Raw genomic sequence first — 25,550 nt, forward strand, 5'->3', positions numbered from 1 at the left:
TTAGCTTAGCTTAGCCTAGCTTAGCATAAAGACTGTTAGCTTAGCCTAGCATAAAGACTGTTAGCTTAGCCTAGCTTAGCTTAGCCTAGCTTAGCATAAAGACTGTTAGCTTAGCCTAGCTTAGCATAAAGACTGTTAGCTTAGCCTAGCTTAGCTTAGCCTAGCTTAGCATAAAGACTGTTAGCTTAGCCTAGCTTAGCATAAAGACTGTTAGCTTAGCATAAAAACTGTTAGCTTAGCCTAGCTTAGCTTAGCCTAGCTTAGCATAAAGACTGTTAGCTTAGCCTAGCCTAGCTTAGCTTAGCCTAGCTTAGCATAAAGGCTGTTAGCTTAGCCTAGCTTAGCATAAAGACTGTTAGCTTAGCCTAGCTTAGCATAAAGACTGGGAAAAGGTTAGCACTGTTAGCTTAGCCTAGCTTAGCTTAGCTTAGCCTAGCTTAGCATAAAGACTGGGAAAAGGTTAGCACTGTTAGCTTAGCCTAGCTTAGCTTAGCTTAGCCTAGCTTAGCATAAAGACTGTTAGCTTAGCCTAGCTTAGCTTAGCTTAGCCTAGCTTAGCATAAAGACTGTTAGCTTAGCCTGGCTTAGCTTAGCTTAGCCTAGCTTAGCATAAAGACTGTTAGCTTAGCCTAGCTTAGCATAAAGACTGTTAGCTTAGCCTAGCTTAGCATAAAGACTGGGAAAAGGTTAGCACTGTTAGCTTAGCTTAGCATAAAGACTGGGAAAAGGTTAGCACTGTTAGCCTAGCAGAAACAAAGAAGGTCACAACTGTTAGCCTAGCAGGTCACATAAGAGCGACTAATATCCGTGATGAAAGCAGAAGGAAACATGATGTCATGATTAAACACTTGATAAATGCACAAGCAGGTCACATAAGAGCGACTAATATCCGTGATGAAAGCAAAAGGAAACATGATGTCATGATTAAACACTTGATAAATGCACAAGCAGGTCACATAAGAGCGACTAATATCCGTGATGAAAGCAAAAGGAAACATGATGTCATGATTAAACACTTGATAAATGCACAAGCAGGTCACATAAGAGCGACTAATATCCGTGATGAAAGCAAAAGGAAACATGATGTCATGATTAAACACTTGATAAATGCACAAGCAGGTCACATAAGAGCGACTAATATCCGTGATGAAAGCAAAAGGAAACATGATGTCATGATTAAACACTTGATAAATGCACAAGCAGGTCACATAAGAGCGACTAATATCCGTGATGAAAGCAAAAGGAAACATGATGTCATGATTAAACACTTGATAAATGCACAAGCAGGTCACATAAGAGCGACTAATATCCGTGATGAAAGCAAAAGGAAACATGATGTCATGATTAAACACTTGATAAATGCACAAGCAGGTCACATAAGAGCGACTAATATCCGTGATGAAAGCAAAAGGAAACATGATATCATGATTAAACACTTGATAAATGCACAAACAGGTCACATAAGAGCAACTAATAGCCGTGATGACAGCAGAAGGAAACATGACGAAAAACTTGTTAAATGCACTAGCAAAAAGACATTCAATGTTATTACACAGAAGTGGGCTCCTCCAACGGCCTACGACCCGATCAGCAACCGTGCCATGAGGACACCGCTGTCTCCTGCCGCCCTGTTTGAGAAGGAGGCCAGAGCTGAGGTCCTCAGGGAGAAACCCACAGCCAGTCCTGATGGATATCAGCATCGCTGTTCGCCAGAGGTGGACAAATCTGGGGGAGGATAACCGTAAGAAGTGAGTTTCCAAACCCTCACCTTTCCAACCAGTTGTTTCCATTTCTTGTTATTTGCAAGGCAGAGAGAGGGAAAGTCTGACCCTAAGTCCTGCCTCAAGGCAAGGCATGACGTCATCACATTGATGCCACGTTTGGACTTGTGGGTCAGAGGACCCAATTCAGAATCGGAAGAAGACACTGAGGCGATGGGGGTGAAGGAGAGAAAAAATAATAATAATAAAAATAAATAAAAGCAATAAAAGCGAGTGAGCTTAGTTTTTAGTTAACAGTATTAACAATATAATAATAGTAATAATATGTAAGAATGCATGACATATGACTTATTGTTGCATTGACATATGACTTGTCATGACTTGCCATGACTTGTGCATATAACCTATCTAGGTTCTCTATACATCCAGGAGGGGCTGGCACCACTACATGGATGACCTTCCAGAAAAGGTCATCCGTGTAGCAGGTCAGAGTACTTGTGCTGAGACGAGTACTGTGCCTCAAACATTGCACATACAGTACATGACCTTGACCACACTGTCAGCCAGGGTTGTCGACGTCTGTTCCCCGGGCCACCTCGCAGTGGGCGCGGGCCGAGATCAGCTCCTTGACCCCGGAGAGCCGCTTCTTGGTCCGCAGGTTTAGGAGGAAGCAGCAGCAGCAGCAGCAGCAGCAGCAGCAGCAGCAGCAGCAGCAGATCAAAGATTGAATTCTAAAAATGAAACAATAATAAATGTTTGACATTAATCCAAAATTTATTTTAAATTTTGTCATGGTTTGTGATGATTTTGTAGCATTTTCTGATGATTTTGAATGTTTTACTCAAGGAAAGCATGATGAGAACATGCATATATAGAGAATAGAATACACAGATTTTTTTTTTTATTTTTTTTTTTTCAACCAGGGGATGAAGCATTGCATTTTGTTTTGTTATAGGGTTAGCCCCAACATAACCACCCCCCACACATACACACAGGTGAGACCCAAACACACCATGGTGGATGAGGACCGCTGAGAGGACGAGGAGGAGGAGGAGGAGGCGGCGGCGGCCCGTGAGAAGAGGAGCAGAAGGAGGTCCGGTGGCGACCCGTAAGAAGAGGAGCAGAAGGAGGTCCGGTGAGAGGATGAGCAAGAGGAGTTACAAGAAAACAAAAACAACAACAACAACAACAACAAGCACAGCAAAAACAAATTGTCATCAGTTTATGAATTGAACACATCAATGTGTATCATCTGGAAAACGTGTGTGACTCAATCAGTCCAGCTGCAAAAACATAGCCGTGTAAGGTGAGCTGCATGCGTGAGCTATTTCATATATTTTTTATTTATTTTAAAGCTATATTCATGCATTTTGTCTATTTTGGCACTGGCTTATGTTTAACTTATCCCCAACCCCACAACCTTCAAATGTATATAGATATGCATGTATATAGATATGCATGTACATAGAGATGCATGTATATAGATATGCATGTACATAGAGATACATGTATATAGATATGCATTTATATAGATATATATACAGGAGGGGTTCACTCCTGCATCAGAGAACTACCACTGTGACATGGACAAAGTCAAGAGTCAGAGAAGCTCACCCAAAAAAATTAATAAATAACATCCAGAAACAAACTGCTACCTAAATGTATTTATTTATGTATTTATTTATCTATATATGTATTTATTTATCTATGTATTTATGTATTTATTTATTTATCTCTATGTATTTATTTATCTCTGTATGTATCTATTTATCTATGTATGTATCTATTTATTTATGTATGTATTTATTTATCTATGTATGTATCTATTTATCTATGTACGTATCTATCTATGTACGTATCTATTTATCTATGTACGTATCTATTTATATATCTATTTATTTATTATTTATAACTGCTGCACCAGCAGCACCAACACACCACCAACACACCAGCTCGTAATAACTGCAGTCGAGTTGTGTGGGAATGCAGCCCAAAAGCGTGTGGGAAACTCCATCTAAGGCTAAATACAGGACGTCTCAGGTCAGAGGAGCCTATTTTGTCCTGCAACTCCACGATGAACTTATCTGTGAAGCCACACAGTGCAGTACAGCGGTAAACTCCATCTAAGCCTAAATACCGGCTGGCTGGCCTAACCCTGACAATGCATAAATCCTCTCAGAGAAACTCAAGCAAAAATCTATTATAAATAAGTTACCGACACACGACAGCCGCACTTTGCCTGGGAATGTGACCAGGCACATCAAAGCTCAGACTCACAGCGACAGCACAGGGTTCACCAGCTAACTAGCTCAGGGCTATGTGGTTCGCCCCAATGACGTGAGCCATGAACTGGATCCAGAAACAAGCTGCTACCTATATCTATCTATCTATCTATCTATCTATCTATCTATCTATCTATCTATCTCTATCTCTCTCTATTTATTTTTTTAGTTAAGTCTACAGTCAACAGCTAAAACCAACTGATTGAGCGTCACCTAGCAATCAAAATGTGCAAATATGACTTAGAAGTGTTTAAAATTTAAAAAATAACAAATAATAAAAGATAAATCAATAAATAATAAATGAATAAATAATAATTAAATGATAATAAATAAATAAATAATAAATAAAAATGACACAAAAAAAGGAAAAAAAAAAAAAAAAGAAAAAAGTGAAAGCCAGTGACAGCAAATTATCACAGTCACTGACAAGAGTGACTGAAAATGACCAACAATAACTAAAAACCGGCAAACTGAAAACTATGACTTCTCCCTCCCTAAAACTCCCTCCCTCCCTCCCTGCCTGCCTGCACAGCTCTGTGTAGACACTGAGTCATTCAGAGGTTAGGTGTTGGCTTTCCCGCTTCAGCAACTCCTCCTTCATACAAACTGTGAAACTTCCCTTTCAGAGTGGTGTAGAGCTTCTTTTGGCTGGCACTCTCTACATCAAGCGTTCCCGTGTCTGTTTGTGCGTAAATAGACAATAACGTGGTGTATGAAACCTCCAGCAGCAGCAGCACCAGCAGTAGCAGCACCACCAGCAGCAGCAGCAGCACCACCACCACCACCAGCAGCAGCACCACCACCAGCAGCACCACAAGCAGCAGATCAAAAGTTGAATTCTAAAAATGAAACAATAATAAATGTTTGAAATCAATCCAAAAATTCTTTTGTCTTGGTTTGATGATGATGGTTTCGTATTTCGTAGCATTTTCTGACAATTTTGAATCTTTTACTCAAGGGACAACGTAAGGAGAACGTGCATATATAGAGAACAGAATACACAGAGAGACATTTTTTTTTAATTTATTCATTTTATTTATTGTAAATATTTATTTTATTTTTATCTATTTTTATTTATTTTATTTATTTATTATAAGTATCTAGGAAAGGAAATTCAAGGAAAGCGTGATGAGAACACGCATATATAGAGAACAGAATACACAGATTTTTTTAATGTATTCATTTTATTTATTGTAAATACTTATTTTTTTTTATTTTATTTATTTATTGTAATTATCTAGGAAAGGAAAGTCAAGGAAAGCGTGATGAGAACATGCATATATAGAGAACAGAATACAGAGATTTTTTTTTTAATTTATTCATTTTATTTATAGTAAATATTTATTTTTATTTATTTTATTTATTGTAATTATCTAGGAAAGGAAATTCAAGGAAAGCGTGATGAGAACGTGAATATATAGAGAACAGAATACACATTTTTTTTAATTTATTCATTGTATTTATAGTAAATATTTATTTATTTTTATTTATTTTATTTATTTATTGTAATTATCTAAGAAAGGAAATTCATTTTATTTATTGTAAATATTTATTTTAATTAATTAATTTATTTATTTACTCTTGTTTTTTTTTTCCCAACCAGGGAATGAAGCCTTGTATTTTGCAATATTTTAACTGGAATGTTATAGCGTTAGCCCCAACCTACCCCCCCACCCCCCATCCAAAACACAGACACACAAGTGACATTCTCACACACACCATGGTGGGCGAGAACCGGTCAGACGAGGAGGAGGAGGAGGCCCGTGAGAAGAGGAGCTGAAGGAGGTCCGGCGAGAGGAAGAGCAAGAGGAGTTACTAGAAAACGACGATGACAACAACAATAATGAGCACAGCAAAAAACAATTTGTCATCAGTTTGTGAATTGAACACATCAAAGTGTATAACAGCTTGCAAAAACGTGTGTTCAATGTGGTCATCAGTCCAGCTGCAAAAACGTACGTAGCCGTGTACAAGCTGAGCTGCATGCGTGAGCTAACCCTATCCGTGCATTATGTCTATTTTGGCATGCAGCATTATTAACAATATAATCCACTTCTGTGGGGGTAAAACTATAATATTTCCCTTCCATTTTATCAGTAAGTGGTGCTCAATAAATAGAGAGGGTATTATTTCCTTAAAGTTAGTCACCGAATTGTCAGACAGACATCTACTGTAATGATATTTATCTATCTATCTTTAACCATTAAATCAGTTTTAGGAACGTTAGATTTTTTTAAATTGCAATTCTACAAGTTAAATGTGTTTAATTTTACAAGATCAGACATTAAAACATTTCACTGAAGAAGCATTAAATGTGTTAAAGATGTCAGAGAAAAGATCCAGTGTGCAGAAATGTAGAAAACCTGTAATGTACAATTAATATAGAGCAACAATACTTGCATATATGCAGTGTTCAAACTGGCATAAATTAGAAAAAATAAATAAATTATATGCATCTATCTGTAAACATTTAATCCATTTTAGGGTTAGGGTTCCTTTCAGATTCAGACTTTATTTCAATTCTCAAAGTTAATATTTTTTGAGCAATTTTCACAGTTTTCACTTGTTATAGTTGAACTTTTGTCAAATTTTGAGTAATGTTGGTGAAATTGTGTTCATTTTAGTTGTTACCTCAGCTTGAATTAGGTTTTGTATCAACTTATCGCATACATCTTGAATCTTTTTGGACAAATTTGGAGTAATTTCATATAATTTCAAGTCAATCTGGAAACGTTTTATCTCATTAGGAGAAGTTTTTGACCCATTTTTACCAATTTTCTTCTGGTTTTGAACAACTTTGTACTTTGGAGTCATTTTTTAATGTTGTTATGAGCAGGTTTTTGAGGCATTTTGTACAATATTCAAACTTGTTTTGGACAAATTTAGAGTTGTGTAATGAGTTGTGTTCCAAGTGCTTTCTTGTTTCAAACAAGGTTTTGAGTCATTTGGCTCAATGTTTGTACTTGATTTGATTTGGATGACTTGGAGTGATTTCAGATGCATTTTTTTTTTTTTAATCTTTTTGGGCAAATGTTTGGGTAATTTTATACAATTTAGTCAATTAGAAAAAGTTCTTGAATAATTTTGCACAAAGATTACACTTTTTTTGAGCAAATTGTCATTAGGATTCAATTTTGAACAGTTTTCAGTTATTTTACTTGAATTTTTGCCAAATTTTGAGTGAAATTGGTGAAATTGTGTTAATTGTTGTTGAGTCCAATCAAGCAAATTTTATTGTTACCTCAACTTGAATTCACTTTTTAATCCACTTCTGCACAAATTCTGGACAAATTTTGGGTAATTTCAGAAATTTTTTTGAATAATTTTGCACTGTTTCATCTTTTTTGTCATTTTCATACCGTTTACAGTTCAAAGAAATGTTAAATGTTTGTTAAGAACATATATGCGTGTGTGTGTGTACATATATATATATATATATATATATATATATATATATATATATATATATATATATATATATATATAAAATCACTTTAGATATTTTTTGAAGATTTTTACTCATTTTTAAAATATATTTACAAGAATTTCCTTGCCAAATTTAGGATTTTTTTTTTTTTTTTTTAATAAAAATTTTAAAGGAAACTTTTAAGGAATTATTGGAATTTTCTTCCAGAAGGTTTTGCAAATTTTCAGAAATTTGGGGAATTTTTTTTTTGTTGATTTTTAAAATTTATTTATTTATTTTCAGACAAGGTAACAGTATTTTTTGGTGCCCGTAAATGAGGACAACAGGAGGGTTAAGTTAGCTCAACTTGAATTCAGTTTTCTGTCAGATTCCAGTGTAAATTCCACGTGATGTGAAGTTGATGCTACATTATGATGTTGACCCAGTTTGGTTGACAGAAATAAGCGATAAATTTCCTCTCAGAGTGCATAAATAGAGTGAAGTGTTGGTCTGTGGAAACTCTGATCTGTTAAATGTAGCGGCTTCCCATCCTTATTTTCCGCCTCGCTACATAAACGGAGCAGCATCACGTGACTCTGAGTGTTACTAACAGTTCACACCTCTTACCTGTAATCTGCAAGTTACCACGGTGTTGCAGTTGTCTGTTCAGGGTGAAGTTCCAGGAGGGATTTAGAAGTTCAGTCTGTTCAGAGCTGGATTTCCTCACATCAGTGGGCTGGGAGGGTGAGGAGAGGTGGAGGTTTTCAAATGTCAGGTCCAGAGAGATCGACAGACTCTCTCCAACCTCCTCCAGTCTGGCAAAAAATGGAGTCATTCTTTTCTCTCTGCAGACAAAGTTTTAATGCTGGAGAAGAGAGGAAAGTCTGAGTTAGCGCTCCGAATGTTAAAATATGCTCTGAAAAGTCGATAAAAGTCTGAGTTTATGTTAAAATACGCTCTGAAAAGTCAATAAAAATCTGAGTTTGTTAAAATATGCTCTGAAAAGTCACCAAAAGTCTGACTTTATGTTAAAATACGAACAGAAAAGTCATCAAAAGTCTGAGTTTATGTTAAAATATGCTCTGAAAAGTCACCAAAAGTCTCTCTGTTTGTGGATTTAACACTGAATCTAACATTAGATTTGAAGCCGGCTTAAATCAGACACCAATACTTCAAATTAAATTTGTGGGGGTTCTTTGTTTCCCAAGTTATTTACATCTAATAGAATTTATACAATGAAATGTGTTTTACAAAAACCTATGGCGCAACACATTAGTAGAAATATGAGAAACAGCACCAGAAATAGTACTAAAAACAGAAACATACGGCTGTGGCACCTAGTGGGCAAATAAAACAGTTAGGTAAAGTTGGCAAGATATTCACAGATTTGGACTACCGGCATCTATACCTCATGAGATATACGTTGCAATAACATATTGCCTCTTTCCCATCGTTGTAAGCTACACAATGTGCTACAAGGCCAGTTTTATCAAAAGTCGCTGTCTTTCCAGCTGCAGAAATAACACGGATGTCTATGCGCAGCTGGCTGTGCAACGAGTGAACAGGGACTGTCTGCAAATAGCAAAACCGCTGCACCAGTGAAGGGAGACACTACACAAATATTCAAATACTTGATTTTTATACACTGCAGTGTATAAAAATGTATTGATGCCGGAAGTCCAACTCTGTGAATATCTTGCCAACTTTGCCTAACTAAATAAAACCCACACTTACCACACTGCCTTGTATAAGCCTCTGTTCGAAACACATACTGCAGTAACACAAAAGCAGTTACAAACATCTCATCATTAACCAACACAAAAATACAATGCATATAATAATACATTCATATTTCATGGAACTAAGAACGTAAGATGATACACTGGAAGTATCATACCTCGCACACGAACCATTGGCACCGGCAGCACACGTGCAGCGTTTTTGTTTTTTTTTTCTTTTTTTTTGTCTGCATTTGTTCTCATTGTTTAACTCCACAAAAGAGGTGTCAACATTGTATGAGATTGATGCATATTTTAGTCTTGCAGCCAAATATTTTAATATTTAATAACGTGCAGCGTTTTCATTCTCTAACCGTCGGCACTCGTCAGCACAGTACACAGACATAAAGTGGATTTTTAATGCAAATAAACAATTTACCACCCTGTCACTATATTTCATAATTCAGTCTTTCACAGCACGGTATTATTTACATTTCCTATTGTCCCACAATAACCAGTAACCCTTTGTTCTGTTAACACAACTTCCAGTATCTTGCCCTTTGACCTCAAAACTACCACCAATACAACAATAACAATATGCCCCCTGCTGTCCAAAACAACAATCAGCAGAAGAGTCACACAGGGATTTCAGTGGTTTTCAGTATATTTACTTGCCTCTGTTTACCACCTGGTTACACCTGTATAGATTTTTTTTTTTAGTCATTTCAAAGAATTTCAAGTCAGTTTTTATCTTGTTTTGAGGTATTTTGCACAATATTGTAACTTCTTTTGGACAAATTTCGAGCATTTGAGTCATTTCAGAGTCAGTTTTTATTGTTTTTGAGCAGGTTTTGAGGCACTTTGCATGATGTTTTAACTTGGGTTAAGGGTTTGGTCTGGTTAACAAGCCCGTTTGGGAGTTAATGGAGTATGCGTATTTGATGTAGAGGTTGCTTAGGAGACACAGGACTGGGAAAGAGCATTTGTAGTGCCGAGCCAAGCTCAGGCACTGCCCCCGGTACGAGACCTGTCCCCAGACCGTGATTGGATAGAATGACAAACAGCCCGAAAGCTTGGTGCTCACCGAGTGAGTACCTGCCATCCTATATGAGCCCAGACTCCAAAAGCAGCCCTACACTAGTCCAAATTGGTGGTTCAGGTTTTGAAGGTTAGGGTTAGAGGTCAAGGAGTTAGGGTTAGAGGTCAGGGGTTAGGGGAGGGGGTTAAGGTTACAGGGTTCGGTCTGGTTTATAAAGTCCGTTTGGGAGTTGTGGGAGTATGCGTATTTGATGTAGAGGTTGCTTAGGAGACACAGGACTGGGAAAGAGCATTTGTAGTGCCGAGCCAAGCTCAGGCACTGCCCCCGGTACGAGACCTGTCCCCAGACCGTGATTGGATAGAATGACAAACAGCCCGAAAGCTTGGTGCGCACCGAGTGAGTACCTGCCATCCTATATGAGCCCAGACTCCAAAAGCAGCCCTACACTAGTCCAAATTGGTGGTTCAGGTTTTGAAGGTTAGGGTTAGAGGTCAAGGAGTTAGGGTTAGAGGTCAGGGGTTAGGGGAGGGGGTTAAGGTTACAGGGTTCGGTCTGGTTTATAAAGTCCGTTTGGGAGTTGTGGGAGTATGCGTATTTGATGTAGAGGTTGCTTAGGAGACACAGGACTGGGAAAGAGCATTTGTAGTGCCGAGCCAAGCTCAGGCACTGCCCCCGGTACGAGACCTGTCCCCAGACCGTGATTGGATAGAATGACAAACAGCCCGAAAGCTTGGTGCGCACCGAGTGAGTACCTGCCATCCTATATGAGCCCAGACTCCAAAAGCAGCCCTACACTAGTCCAAATTGGTGGTTCAGGTTTTGAAGGTTAGGGTTAGAGGTCAAGGAGTTAGGGTTAGAGGTCAGGGGTTAGGGGAGGGGGTTAAGGTTACAGGGTTCGGTCTGGTTTATAAAGTCCGTTTGGGAGTTGTGGGAGTATGCGTATTTGATGTAGAGGTTGCTTAGGAGACACAGGACTGGGAAAGAGCATTTGTAGTGCCGAGCCAAGCTCAGGCACTGCCCCCGGTACGAGACCTGTCCCCAGACCGTGATTGGATAGAATGACAAACAGCCCGAAAGCTTGGTGCGCACCGAGTGAGTACCTGCCATCCTATATGAGCCCAGACTCCAAAAGCAGCCCTACACTAGTCCAAATTGGTGGTTCAGGTTTTGAAGGTTCTAGGGTTAGGGTTAGAGGTCAGGGAGTTAGGGTTAGAGGTCAAGAGGTGAGGGGAGGGGGTTGAGGTTAGGGTCAGGGGATGGGGTCAGAGGTCAGGGCTAGGTGTAGGGTCAGAAGTCAGGCTAAGTCTAGTCAAGTGGCTAATGGTCCCAGTCTTGGTGGATCTAAAAGCCTGTAGTTAGGTCCTGTGTTACCTATTAAAGAGACCGCCTATATTGATTCAGTGTTTCAGGGTCTCTGGGTTGTAAGGTAATCTAGGCCTAAATGTTTTATTAATTTTAGGACACGTCATCAGTAGTGGACCTTGGGATCAACGAGTGTTTCGGCCATTATCACTAGACACTCTCCCCCAAGGGAGGCCCCGCCGAGACTGATCAGGTCTCAGAGTGCGTCCTGTCGTCAATTGCAAGTCTTTTATTTATTTATTTATTTATTTATTTATTTATTTATTTATTTATTTATTTATTTATTTATTTATTTATTATTTTTTTAAAAGAAAATAAGTAGATTTTGTTTATTTTATTCGTTCTTGGGTCTAAGGTCTGTTTTGCGATGATCAGTCTTGTAGTCAGGTGAGTCAGGTAGGTACATTTGTGGTTTGTTACAGGTGACTACGAAGGATTGTTTTAAGGTAAGTAAATCTATTTATTCTATATTCTACCCAAGTATCGTTGTTTTACAGGTAAGTGTTTTGAGCTGTTCTAAGTCAGTTGTTATTACAGGTTTCGGGGTTTTTTTTAGAGGTCAGTCATAAGGGCCGAATATGTAAAAGTCTTTTTGTCTTAGAATTTAAGGTAGAGGGAGTGAGAGAAAAGAGGTCGGATAACGGTCCTAGGTCCCGGTGCATCCACGGCCTGGTCCCCTACATCAGGCCAGGGGATGAGAATGTTAGGGGGTCAGGTCAATTTGAAGGAGTCCAATTGGTTTTTTTTGGCAGATTCAATTCAGCGTGTGTGGTGCAGAATGGGCTGTTGGGTGGGTGAGGCTAAGCCTTCTAGAAGACTGGGCAACGATTGAGGTGCTGATGCCCTGGACCACCACATCCTGCATGCTGTTCCTAGAGTCGGAACCCAGGAGGGCCGCATACTTACCGCCTACATAGGTTAACAGGTTGCTTGTTATCACCGTTAGGTTACTACAACCTGCCCGGATAGGCTTGAAGAGTTGGATGTCTCGGTCCCTTGAGGTGGGTGAGGCCTACGTTAAGTACCCCCAACCTAACCTGTGATGTACAGCTCTGTGTAGACTGAGTCGTTCAGGAGTTAGGTGTTGGCTTTCCCGCTTCAGCAACTCCTCCTTCATAGAAACTGTGGAACTTCCCTTTCAGACTGGTGTCGAGCTTCTTTTGGCTGGCACACTGCATCAAGAGTTCCCGTGTCTGTCTGTGCATAGAAAGACAATAACATGGGATAAGCATTCTGGCTGTGGTGGATGTTTTTATCACACAGTGACTGACAACATTGACTGAACCAAACATCTCCATTAACCGACTTAAAATGTTGCCACACAATATTAAACTACAGCACAAAGCCTCCAGAAGCTAAACCCTAACCCGCGAACACACACCGATTAAATGTGTACTAGTGTTTTCAGCCATTTTATTTCATTTGAAAAAGGAAAACGTAAAACACCTGACAGAAATGTATGTCTGTCCTAACCCAACGTCTACTGACTGGTTTAAGGAAATGTTTTTCTCTACATCTGCAGACTGCTGTAAGAATCAACAGTTGAATTTGTAAAACTCGCATGTAGAATGACGTATTTCGGTGCATTTGCTTGCACGATCACAGAGACAAGTTTCTAGAGGCTGAACACGAGGACTTTATGGCATGCTTTTGTTTTTATAGCACATCCTGCTTTTGTTTTTACAAGATAACATGCTTTTATTTTTATAACATATCCTGCTTTTGTTTTTACAAGATAACATGCTTTTATTTTTATAACATATCCTGCTTTTGTTTTTACAAAATAACCTTGGATGTTATTTTGAAGTCCCAGTGGATTCTACAGCAGGCATGCAGGCAAGCAGACAGACTGAAAACAAAAAGAGAGATCAGCACCTTCACACTTCATTATCTGACGTCTGCATAACGAAATCAGATCCAGAGTCAGTCAGTGGATGAAACCTCCAGAAACAGATCCAAAGTTGAATTCTAAAAATAAAACTATAATAAATGTTTGAAATTAATCCAAAAATATTTTTTAAATTTTATATTGTTTTGTGATGGTTTTGTAGCATTTTCGGATGATTTTGAATCTTTTACTCAAGGAAAGCATGATGAGAACATGCATATATAGAGAACAGAATACACAGATTTTTAAAAAATTTATTTATATTTATTTTAATTTATTTATTTAATGTATTTATTTTAATTATTTATTTACTCATTGTTTTTTTTTTTTTTTTTTTTTTTTTCCCCAACCAGGGGATGAAGCCTTGTATTTTGCAGTATTTTAATTGGAATGTTATAGGGTTAGCCCCAACCCACCCCCCACACACCATGGTGGGTGAGGACCGGTGAGAGGAGGAGGAGGCCCGTGAGAAGAGGAGCTGAAGGAGGTCCGGCGAGAGGAAGAGCAAGAGGAGTTACTAGAAAACAACGACGACGACAACGACGATGACAACAACAATAATGAGCACAGCAAAAAACAATTTGTCATCAGTTTGTGAATTGAACACATCAAAGTGTATAACAGCTTGCAAAAACGTGTGTTCAATGTGGTCATCAGTCCAGCTGCAAAAACGTACATAGCCGTGTACAAGCTGAGCTGCATGCGTGAGCTAACCCTATCCGTGCATTATGTCTATTTTGGCACTGGGTTAGGGGTTAACTAAGCTAACCCTAGCCCCAACCGAACAACCCTCACCTGCACCCGGTCCATTTGTCTCCCAGGCAGGGAAACCCACAGGTGCCTCTCCTCGGCCATCGCAGCAACATGGAACTCGATGGTTTCTCTGAAACCACAGAACACAAACAAAACACGGAAATTTTGATTGAAAGATGCAGCGAAATGACCACAAAAAACACAATCATTGCCATGAAAAGATGCAAAATCACCCACCGTAACCGCAAAACATCTTGGGGAAGATCATGTGACCGCTAATGCTATCAGCATAGGCCTCTCCTCTGATCTCTAATCCTGCCTTCCCATGACGTCCGTTAGCATTGTCGGCTGGCTGGCTGGCGCGACACCTTTGTTTTCTTCTCACCCACTTGACTGGTAAACAGATTCCCAAACAGACAGCAACGAATCGCACAACTGCTGCAGCCTCGGTCGAGTCGAGCTGACTACTCTTAAGTGTTAGGGATACTGCGAGTGTCGCCTGGCTGTTTAGCAAGCGCATTTTCTGGCGAGCCAAATGCTAACGCTATTTGCGTTTCCCATTATACACGGTCAGCTAGCATCGCGGCTAGCTACCTAGCTAGCGCGAAGCGTTTTTCGGTTCCTGTTGTTGTTGTTCCCCCTACTGACAAACATTTTCCTTTACTCACCAACGAAGCCCAGCCTCGGTCGTGGACAGAAAGATCGCGGTTAGCTCCTCTTAAACGGTCGTCAGTCGCTCTTTCTGAACAGTCTGTGTGGTACAGCGAAGGCCTCCGGAGCAGCGGCAGCAAAATGGCGGAAGGCAACAAAATGGCGGCAGACACTGCAAGGAATCACGGGAAAATCATCAGAACGCTAATGCTATTAGCACAGGTCTCTGTGATGTTCACACTACAGAGCAAGGTCATATTAGAATGACAAAAATTGACGGATAAAGCAGAAAATGTGAAGAAAAATTGCATAAATGCACAAGCAGGTCATATTGGAATGACTATAATTGATGCTTAAAGCAGAAAGTGTGATGAAAAATGTGATAAATGCACAGGCAAATCATATTAGAATGACCATAACTGATGATTAAGGCAGAAATTGTGATGAAAACTGTGATACATGCACAAGCAGATCATATTGGAATGACTAATGCCTGGCTGGCACTTTGTAGTTCCTAGAGCACCTTTTTTTTTTCTTTTTTTTTTTGCGTTTTTCATATGTAAAATAAGGTTAACGTTGGCATAGCATGTGGATCAAAGGCCTGTAGGTGTAAAGCAAGATGGTCTCTACAATGAGGATGTGAGTCGTCTCCTCCTCCTCGTGGTCAGACTCGGGGACGATCTCTGTGTCCAAGGTGTTATTAACACCATGAGACTTGTCAAACTTCACCAGGTTCTGCAGCCACGCGTACATCGTACTCATCATGGCGTCCATGTCCAGAGCCGTGATGACATCATACTGCTTAAAGCCATCTTCACCGACTTCAATCTAGGTTATAACAAGATAACCTCTTGAAGAGGTCATGATTAAAGCAGAAAATATGATGAAAAATATGGTACATGCGCAGGCAAATCATATCAGATTGACTAAAATTCACGCTTAAAGCTGAAAGTGTGATTAACAATTTGATAAATGCACAGGCAAATCATATCAGAATGACCATAAGTGACGATGAAGGCAGAAACCGTGATGAAAACTTTGAAACTGTGATACACACACAAGCAGATCATATTGGAATGACAAAAATTGAACGTGCCGTGCACAAACGATGACAGGGCAATTTCTGCAAGAACACAATGAAAATGGACCGTGTAGTTAAACATCACATGTAAGCATATAACAGGCACAACTGGAGTAAAAAGTACATGTAAGCATATAACAGGCACAATTGGAGTAAAAGTACATGTAAGCATATAACAGGCACAATTGGAGTTAAAAAAAATTTTGTTTTTTTTTGTTTTGTTTTTTTTTTTTTTAAATCAGTGCATGCGGCAGGCAACGTGTTATGCACAAATGATGACAGGTCAATTTCTAGTTTTCTAGTAACAAACAACTGTAACAGGCACAATCATGGAAACATTTTTTTTCTTTTAAATTATTATCACCGTATTAGGGTTCAAGCATTGACAACAGGCATTTTTGTATCCACACACAGCGGTTAGGTAGAGACAAAACACTATAACGCTAATGCAATTCATGTAGTGTGACAGAAGAAGTTGCACTTTATTTATCAAACAGGTGACTGCCAATTCAACTGGGGAAATAGTGTCTTTCACTTCAATTCAGTTTAGTCTTTTTTTTTTTTTTAGTAAAAATAATAATAACAATAATAATAATAATAATAATAATAATCGTCCATTTGTATTTTTGTATTTTCTCCCTTTAATATGCCAGTAAAGGGAAAAAAAGGAACAAAAAAATCACAGATAACACACAGTGCACTAGGATGACAGAAGAGGAACGAAGCACAGCTAAAATGGCAAAAAAAAAAAAAAAAAAAAAGAATGTGAACGTAAGTTCTGAAAAGCCAAGATGATATCTAAACGCGTGTTTGGTCGTTCTGAAAAACAGTCCAAAATCCAGAGGTATTTGTTTTCAGACAATTAGAAAACACAGTAATGCAGCAAATTGGGCCTGAAGTTAACAATTGTCATGGGGTTTATTATACGTAAAACTATAGTAATGCTATTATGCTAAAACGTGGTTTTGTGAGACTCAGAAGAATCTGCAGTATGAAACAAAATCTATTTAAGGACCACTAGCTTGTCGACAGTCTCAAATTGTGTTTGTTGTCACTATACGTTCAAAAATGAACACGTTATACCTAATTTACAAATGCAGTCGTGAACGGAAGTATTAGCCGAGCTAGCGGAAGTGCTAACGAGGATTCGCTATGACACGGACTAATACCTTAACATGCGTAGTTCTAAAATAAATCCTCTGCAAGACACAGCGCTCTAGCTCCTTTCCCTGTCCCAGGTCTCACGTTTCAGCCTGATAGCGTGATCAGCACCTTTTAAAGAGACGCTGCTTGTAGCGCTGGAGTTAGCTTGTCACTAGCTTCTGATTAGCTGCTAGCTCGCTAACGCTGCCATCACAGATGCAGCTATAGATTGTCATTAGCTACATTATGAATTCATTTCCTGTTTGGACGTGACTCGGACTACAACAAAAGTAATTGGAGCAAGTGGAGAAGCTAGCTGTCGTTAAATGCAACTTAGTTTACATCAGAGATCCTTCTGAATCTACCAAAATCGCTTAGTAATACTTTTGACATTAAATGTACAATAAAGATGCTTTTACGTTGAACATGAACAGGAAGTGCTCCTCAACTGTAATGTTGCCAGCTATACAGTTACTAATAATGTCATGTCGTTACCGCCTGTGTCCACAAGAGGCCAGTAGCGCCCCCTCCTGTGACATGATCTTGCATGAGAGAGATTAGATGACAGCAGAGACTCAGACACAAATCTCTGTCCCTGCAACCGATCAATAATCAGTAACAACACTGATACATTATCAACCAATCATATTTTGGTCATTTTGTACATGTTTCTGGTAGTTTTATCTCATATGTTGGTCATATTCACAGGACTCACCTGTTTTGAGAAAACATCCACAACTCCTTGTACTGCTGGCATTTTCTGCACTTTAAATGTATTCCACAAGCCACTTTATGCTGATGTCACTTATAGTGTAGTAATACTGTATTTATTCATTTTTCATTCTTGTATATATTATTGTTATTATAATTATCTTTACTGTAGTAAACTGTAGTTAGTGCTGCTCTGAAAGATTTTTGCTGCTCTAACACTGGAAATTTCCCCTGACCTGGGGAGTAATAAAGGACTGTTGTATATCTATGTGCAAGAACTGATACCTCATCTTCCTGTATATAGTCTTCTTCATGGTATTTAAAAAAATCTGCGCATATATCCCTCTGGGCTGGAAACTGATTATAGTTTACTGCTATGGTGTATGGCTCTGGCATTAAATATACTATATATATATATATATATATATATAGCTGGTGGTAAATTCAAAAATATGTAGATGAGCAAATCAAGTATAGTGAGGGTGATGCAGAGTAGATTGATGGAAATGGGAAGCTGGAAGCAGTGGGCTGGAGGAAGGTCAGCAGCAGCAGCATCCCACAGATGGAGATTAGGCCAGTTGGTGGGAGAACCACCACAGATCTGAAGCATCCAGCTCTGCTATCAGGGACACTCGGAGAAAGGACACAGGGAGAAACAGAGTGAGTGTAATGCAATAATGGTGTGTGTGTGTGTGTGTGTGTGTGTGTGTGTATGTATATATATATATATATATATATATATATATATATATATATATATATATATATATATATATATATATATATATATATATATATATAATATAATGGTAGATAGAGAAGGGCTCAGTGCATCCAGAGAGGTCCTCCAGCAGCCTAGGCCTATAGCAGCACAACTAGGGGCAGAACTAAGGGACGTCCAAGAGGAAGACTCCAGCTGACCCCCTCAGGGTCCCCCAGTCAGTCCTAACTATAAGATTTGTCAAAAAGGAAGGTTTTAAGCCTGGTCTTAAAATTAGAGAGGGTGTCCGCCTCCAGAACCCAAACTGGGAGCTGGTTCCACAGGAGAGGAGCTAATAACTGAAGGCTCTGCCTCCCATTCTACTTTTAGAGAGAAGTTACAGGTCACTTCTCCAAGTAAGCCTGCAGTCTGAGAGCGAAGAGTTCTGCTAGGATAATATGGTACTATCAGGTCTTTAAGATATGATGGAGAGTGGTTGTTAAGAGCTTTATATGTCAGAAGAAGGATTTTGAATTCTATTCTACATTTCACAGGAAGCCAATGAAGAGAAACCAGCATAGGAGAAATATGATCTCTCTTGCTAACTATCCTCAGTACTCTGGCTGCAGCCCTACACTGCACTACACTAACACTGATTTAGCAAGTCTGAGTTCTGAACCGTGGCTTTGGTACCAATAAGCTGGTTTTGTGTAATAGCCTAAAACTGCCTCAGATTGTTGACTGTGGTCATAAAGACTCATTTACTGAGCATTGAGAAACCTGCTTCTTGGAAAAAAAGAAAAGCATTTGAATAACATAAAATGATATGATATAGAATAATAATTATAAATACAGTGATGTTACTTTGAACAGGTGAATGATCAGGGAGCCTCTGTCACTCAGGTTGTCTACAATCTGGAAGTTACTGATGTAACGATGCACTGAATTGGACAGCTGGACACACACATAAACAGAGTCAGCTGTTAGCTAGTTAGCAACGCCGCCGTCCTAAACATGTGATCATTCATGTCTCATCCATTAGAAGGTCATTATCATGATGTAGTAAACTTTTTACAAACTTTTATTTAAAATACTACATTCATTTTAAAGACACTTAAATACACCATTGACACAAGCTTTCAAATTTTTCTGCACTAGCACTAGAAGGTGATTACCATCTCCAGGTCAGAGTTTTCTGGGGTGAATCCAGTTGGTAGACTGATATCAAGAACCACCACCCTGACGTCTCTGGGTCCTAGAGCCCTGCAGTGAATGAGAAAAAGAACAGCACTGACAAAGGGAACGATGACTATACGACTATAATCAGCTGCTGTCACATTGTTCATGTAAAGGCATAATGTACAATCAGTCACTGATCAGATTAAAGTCTTTGAGCATGTGAGCAGCAGCATTTTAAAATGAGTCTGAAAGAAAAACCAGAGGAATCAGTCTTTACTGAGGCACACCAAGAATCCATGAAGAACTACCTGCAGCAGCAGACTAACAGATGTACCTGCATCTGCAGACCAACAGATGTTCTTCCACAGAGCTCTGACATCGTTTGTACTTCAAATACTATATTTATCGTATTATGAACTCTTATCATGCTCTATTTTATTGCAAATAACACCAATTTGCACTTTATTGTAAATACTAACAGTTTTTTTTAAGCTCACCTCTGTAAATACCAGCATTTTAGGCAGATTTGGGATGTCTGTTGCATGCTCATTTGCACAGTGGCCCTCTATCTTCTAGGTAACACGTGAGCTCATGCATACCTTGAATCTCCCTAAGGGAATGAATAAAGTACCTATCAGATAATGTACAGAGTGTCAGTCCACAGAGGAACTGGCACAAGATATTTTGAACTACCCAAAGCTGTGGAACTGTGCCCTGCAATTTGTAATAAGGTAGTCGATATTGCTGCCGATCTAACATTTTGCACAGTCGTGTACACGTATAACAACAACAACTACTTGATCTTGTCTGACTTTTCTACATCTGCTGGAGGCTTTTCTGGTCTGGGACAGTAGCAAAGCATTAATTAATGTACAGCTGTATATATTATATGGTGGGCTAGAGCGTGTGTAATAGTGTATTTGATGTAATTATGCTCCAATGTGTTATTTTGATCTTAACAATAATGTATTCATTTGATCTTAACAAAAATAATACTAACAAAAAGTCCCTGAAGATGAGCACACACAGTCCTTGCATTGTGATGTATGCAAAACGTATGTATTTTAAGAGATTGTACGCGAGTGTTTTATAAATTCAATTTACTCAGGTCAGCAGTCTAAATGCTTTGTTGTTTTTTTTTTTTTTTTGTTAAAGTGCATTTGCTTTAATTTGTCACCCGTCTGAAGGACGTCGTGTAAAATATGTGATATAGTGTGAGAATTTGATCTACCGCTGGATCCTTCAAAAGTGACGTTGAGATCAAAGTGCTTGCAGGGCATTTTCTCTTCCACCTCATGCAGCTGATTGTAATAGGTCACAACCCGTGGTTGTCTTTCCCTGTACTGGAAAGAAAACCACATGTAAGAGGCACAGAGGAGAAAACAACAAACAAACATAAGAGGAAAAGCAGACAGTAGCGTATAAGTATTGTACTCATAAACAAAGCCCTTAGCGGCAAGGTCTTCGTGATATTTCTGAAATACATTTAGAATGGATTGTTGCGGTTTCAGCACGCCATGAAAGTGAGACTGAATGAGGTCAGTCTTGGTTAGTAACCCCATACTCCATTCATGTCATTCTACAAGTCCATTCTTATGTATCGTGATAATACCTCTAGTATTCCTTGTCCATTTCCTCGAGCCTCTACTTCCAAATCAAGATTAGCAGGCAACTGCGAACAGAGAAGAAGATTGTTTGTGAAATGCATGTGGAAAAACTCTTTTTTTAAATCAACAGTTGATAAAAGTCCAATGTCATTATACATTGCACTTGTAACTGCTAGTGCAGAACCTCATAGAATCATTATCAAATCTGCCAGTTTCGTTCAGCTGTTTAGCTTCTTTTGTATTTAAGAGCACATTTAATAAAGGACTGAAATGCCAGACAAAGTTGGTGAAGAAAATTACAAATTTAGCAGAAAAAAAGACAAATGTTTGTTTCTAGACATGGAAAAGACTCTTCCAGACCAAATGCAAATAAATATTAAGCACTAGTGTGTAAAACAGCAACTGCTTTCTAACACAACGGTCTCATAACATTTCCATGTCAGCTTGCTGTGGGTTCTTCTCCCCTGAAGCTTGTCAATTAATCCAATGAATTATTATTATTATGAGATCACTATACACAACAAGTCAGCCTAAAGGTAGAAAGCACTGAAAGATGTGCAGAAATTATATACCGACTAATCTCAGTTAGTGCAAATCACCCGTCAGGTGGGAGAAGTGCTCATCCCGCTTGTTCTTGGCTAAACAAATCATGATGAGGGGACACTCACCCAGCTGAGCTTTACGCTTCAACAGTTCAGCAGAGCGTCTCCTTCTGGTACTGCCTGGACACTGCACGGCTGCGGAGATGAGAGGAAAAACAGGAAAAACTAAACAAAAACCCTTACACAAGGTTTCATTGTTTCATTGCACTGGTTGTGCTTTTGTCTAACAGATGAGCAACAGCAAATGGTTACTTAAAAAAAGATTTGGACAACCAGTGTTACCTTGGAATGATATTTAGGATTCAATGGACAAGATGCACAATTATAAACAGCATCACAGCTTTTTTCAACAGTTTTATCATTCTGTGGTACCCATACTGTTTCAGTTTTTATCCAAGAGCTGTCCAATCCATTTCCCCGCTACACATACAACAGATACACTATGTGGAATAAAGAACTGAGTCTTGCACTGGACTGCACTTTATCACCCATCCTACTGCTCATGTGCACTAAGACTGTTTACATATTTATATCTTTTAAGTTTTTTTTTTTTTTTTTTAATTTATTTGTACATAGTGTGCCTTTTTCTATTTTTTTTTTATTTTTTTTTATATAGCTGGGAGTCACCAATTGTAATTTCGCTGTGGGGAAACACAATGACAATAAAGATTCTTGATTCTCAATGTGTTCCTAACCCCTAAGCCCAACGCGCACAAGGAAGATATGTTGTAGTGGCTCAAAAATTGCTATAAAAGCAAGCAACAGTCCAAGAAAACACATTTTAGGTTAAGATGAGTTCCTTTTTGACACGAGATATGGGTTTTGCTCTTTCAATCATTGGTCGCTTTTAATGTAAATCTCTTGTGAATATAGGTTGTAACCCTACACTATAAATGAAGTATCAGCTTCGTACCAGACTTTTCAGAAGTGAATATCACCTATATTTAACACACATAAAACAATATTCAGTATTAGGCACAAACCGACATATTAAGAGATTAGTTGGTTTGTATATTATCTCCACCCAAAGCGACTCCAGGATCGCCTCACTTTCAGCAAACACACAGTGCAAACACGGCCTTGAGCTGCTACAAGGGGAAAACTGGATTCAAAGTGTTGACAGCTACTTCCTAATGAAAGCTAGTTTATGATGTTTTTCAATGTTCACTATAGTTTTTTTTTGTGTGTTTCTTTACTGGTGTTGCTATGTATAGGAGCACCAGTCAAGAAAACAATTAAATCATTATTTTTTTTTTTCCATTTTGATTTTATTTAACCTTTACTTAACCAGGAGAGATCCTGTTGATATTAAGAACCTCTTTTTCAAGGAGTCCTGGCCAAGATAGGCAGTAGCAAATACAAAACACAGTTATGAAATTACACAGTTAAAACATGATTAAAATACGGAGGAAAAAAAAACAATAAGAAGAAGAAGAATTAAAATCATTAAAATCACCAGTATTACAGTACATGATGATTCCTGTGAACTACTCTGTGTTTTGCTCAGTAGCCTGACTGGAGAATCAAAACAAGTAGGTATCTGCCTTCACATGTAAACACGTTAACAGCATGTACGATGGTGTCAACTCGGGAAGTTGCTCGAGTGAGAAACGGCTGAAATTCTCCAAACAGAACAGACAGCTGTTCCATGCTCATACATACTTTGTCTGGTTGTAGTTTTGAACCCAGTACTGGAGGAAGAGTAAAGCAGTCCTAAAGCAGTCCTTGCAGTCCTGCAGTCCTGCATCTGAAAACACCCCCTTAGCATCTCAGCCTCCCCACGGGTGCAGCCAATGTCTCCATGCTCCACCACGTCCCAAATCTGAGCAGAAGGTTAATCAAGAATGAGGTGACATGACTTTATATTTTAAAATGATGCCTGTTCGGGTTAGACTTATTAAACCCACTGCATTCCAGTGTGTATTAAATCATGTCAATTAAAAACTGACTTTTAGAAGTATTGTGCATATTCACAAAGAAGGCATTAGTTCTTCTTGTTGCTATTTGGTTCTATGGCAACAAAATGTGGCACAATGTGGAAAATGGAGAATCTGAGAAAAATGTGGAGATTGTTTTATGAGTAAAGTCAATTCTATTTTAAACCCTTCTATCGATGATAGAAGTTGTCCTCATGATGATAAGTTCTTGAGGACAACTTATCAACCCTAACCCTCTCAGATAGAAATTCACGCACCTTCCTCTGTGTGAGTCTGTCCTTGTTGAGAAGATACACAGCGTTGTCCACAGCCACCAGGCTGACTTTTGCACACCTCTGATCTGAAAGCTGAAGCTCTTCCCAGGCGCATAGTCTCTGCAAATGCCGTCCACTGGCCCGACTTTGAGCTGTAAGAGAAAATGAACACAGCAATAAACCAAACTTTTAATTATCCTGTTGGTTTGTACAACTTTTCTTGCTTGGTTTGCGTGGTTTACTTGAGCTTGACTCAGGTCAATATTGTAAAACTGAAATAGACAAAAGACAACAACAGAGAAAAGAAAATAAATCACTATACAAGCACTGATACATTCATGAACACAGCACGTATTAGACATGTACCGAACCCGACAGAAACCGTTCACCGACATATAACTCCAACTCTAACCCTCTAACCGCGAGTGAGGGTTCTCCAGGTAGGTATTTTCAGAGTGGCACAAGGTATGAAGGTGTGCCCGTTAAAGAACACGGCAGCCAGACTTTCCAGGTTAATGATGTTTATTGTTGTTGCAGATAACTCTGTGCTGCACTGGTAGACAACTGTGGCTACTTGTGGATAACTGTGGCTAGCTGTGGTTCTGAAACATCACAAACAGGAATACTGAATCAGTAAGACATTCAGCATAAATGTAACCACAATAATAATTATACTATGAAACAGTAACACAAATGCACATAAACACAATAACGAAGGGCAAAATATTATGCATGGCTCAGCATTTCAATCACATGACGGTAGCAATGTAGCCAAACCCGCTCGGACAGACAACATGGTGGGCTAATTGCTAAGCTAACGTCCGTCCTGTAAAGTGTCGCTAAACGATCAACAAGTAACACTAAACAGTGCATAATCATGCTCTACTGGTGGAACACATGACCACTCACCTTCATCATTTACACACAGCAGGTTAAGGAAGAAAAAAATGCAACATGCATCCAGTTCAGACATGTGCACAGGAGAGAACTAGCTAACAACTGTGCTGCAACATGGAGAAAAGCTACGTCACACACGAGGTGCGTTCAAGGACATTACGTAAAAAAACACAAACATCCGATTAGCTCAACAAGGGAGGAAATACAACTATAACGCAACCCATACAACATCATGATCAAAATATGAGGGCTTTCTAACAACACTGTATGACATATTTCAACTACTTGACAAATTATAACAGAAACTTCAACATGAGATTTATATTTGTGCTTATGTACACGTTTTACTCACAGACAAATAGTCTCCAAGGTAGCTTAGCTTAGCACAAAGGCTGGAAACAGGTTCGAACTGTTAGCCTATTTTAGCAAAGACTGGAAATAGGTGGGAACTGTTAGCTTACCTTCGCACAAAGGCTGGCAACAGGTGGGAACTGTTAGCCTAGGTTAGCAGAAAGACAAACAGGTTAGAACTGTTAGCCTAGCTTAGCATAAAGACTGGAAAGAGGTTAGAACTGTTAGCCTAGCTTAGCATAAAGACTGGAAACAGGACCACGTTACC

The 25,550-nt window shown here is 38.9% G+C and overlaps 1 protein-coding gene and 1 long non-coding RNA gene across 18 annotated transcripts; both read right to left on the reverse strand.

Annotated features, from left to right (window-relative positions):
* Window positions 1–302: 302 nt before the first annotated feature.
* On the reverse strand, window positions 303–18,148 carry LOC118469526 (uncharacterized). 12 transcript variants are annotated; one of them, XM_055008855.1, is made up of 11 exons: window positions 14,838–18,148; window positions 14,407–14,562; window positions 14,212–14,299; window positions 13,844–13,933; window positions 13,404–13,496; window positions 8,037–12,725; window positions 5,723–5,818; window positions 2,734–4,842; window positions 2,258–2,452; window positions 1,830–1,926; window positions 303–1,725 (listed from the first exon to the last, which is right to left on the reverse strand). In XM_055008855.1, the coding sequence occupies exons 9-11, from the start codon at window positions 2,262–2,264 to the stop codon at window positions 777–779; spliced, it is 1,053 nt and encodes a 350-aa protein (XP_054864830.1). In that variant the 5' UTR covers window positions 2,265–2,452; window positions 2,734–4,842; window positions 5,723–5,818; window positions 8,037–12,725; window positions 13,404–13,496; window positions 13,844–13,933; window positions 14,212–14,299; window positions 14,407–14,562; window positions 14,838–18,148; the 3' UTR covers window positions 303–776. The 12 variants fall into 12 exon arrangements, with proteins under 12 accessions (XP_054864830.1, XP_054864831.1, XP_054864832.1 ...); XM_055008856.1 differs by having other exon boundaries at window positions 13,404–13,508; XM_055008857.1 differs by lacking the exon at window positions 14,407–14,562.
* Window positions 18,149–18,626: 478 nt separating this feature from the next.
* LOC118471018 (uncharacterized) lies at window positions 18,627–25,540 on the reverse strand. Of its 6 annotated transcripts, XR_008601046.1 has the most exons (6): window positions 24,038–25,357; window positions 21,910–21,978; window positions 21,247–21,306; window positions 20,866–20,977; window positions 19,631–19,718; window positions 18,627–19,409 (listed from the first exon to the last, which is right to left on the reverse strand). It is a non-coding gene; the product is annotated as an uncharacterized LOC118471018 (long non-coding RNA). The 6 variants fall into 6 exon arrangements; XR_008601048.1 differs by lacking the exons at window positions 18,627–19,409; window positions 19,631–19,718 and adding an exon at window positions 25,393–25,540 and having other exon boundaries at window positions 20,074–20,977; window positions 24,038–24,186; XR_008601050.1 differs by lacking the exons at window positions 18,627–19,409; window positions 19,631–19,718 and having other exon boundaries at window positions 20,074–20,977; window positions 24,038–24,636; window positions 24,944–25,365.
* Between the last annotated feature and the right edge of the window lie 10 nt (window positions 25,541–25,550).

This window comes from Amphiprion ocellaris, unplaced genomic scaffold (genome assembly GCF_022539595.1).
Source record: "Amphiprion ocellaris isolate individual 3 ecotype Okinawa unplaced genomic scaffold, ASM2253959v1 Aocel_unscaffolded298, whole genome shotgun sequence".
In the NCBI taxonomy this organism is placed as follows: Eukaryota; Metazoa; Chordata; class Actinopteri; family Pomacentridae; genus Amphiprion; species Amphiprion ocellaris.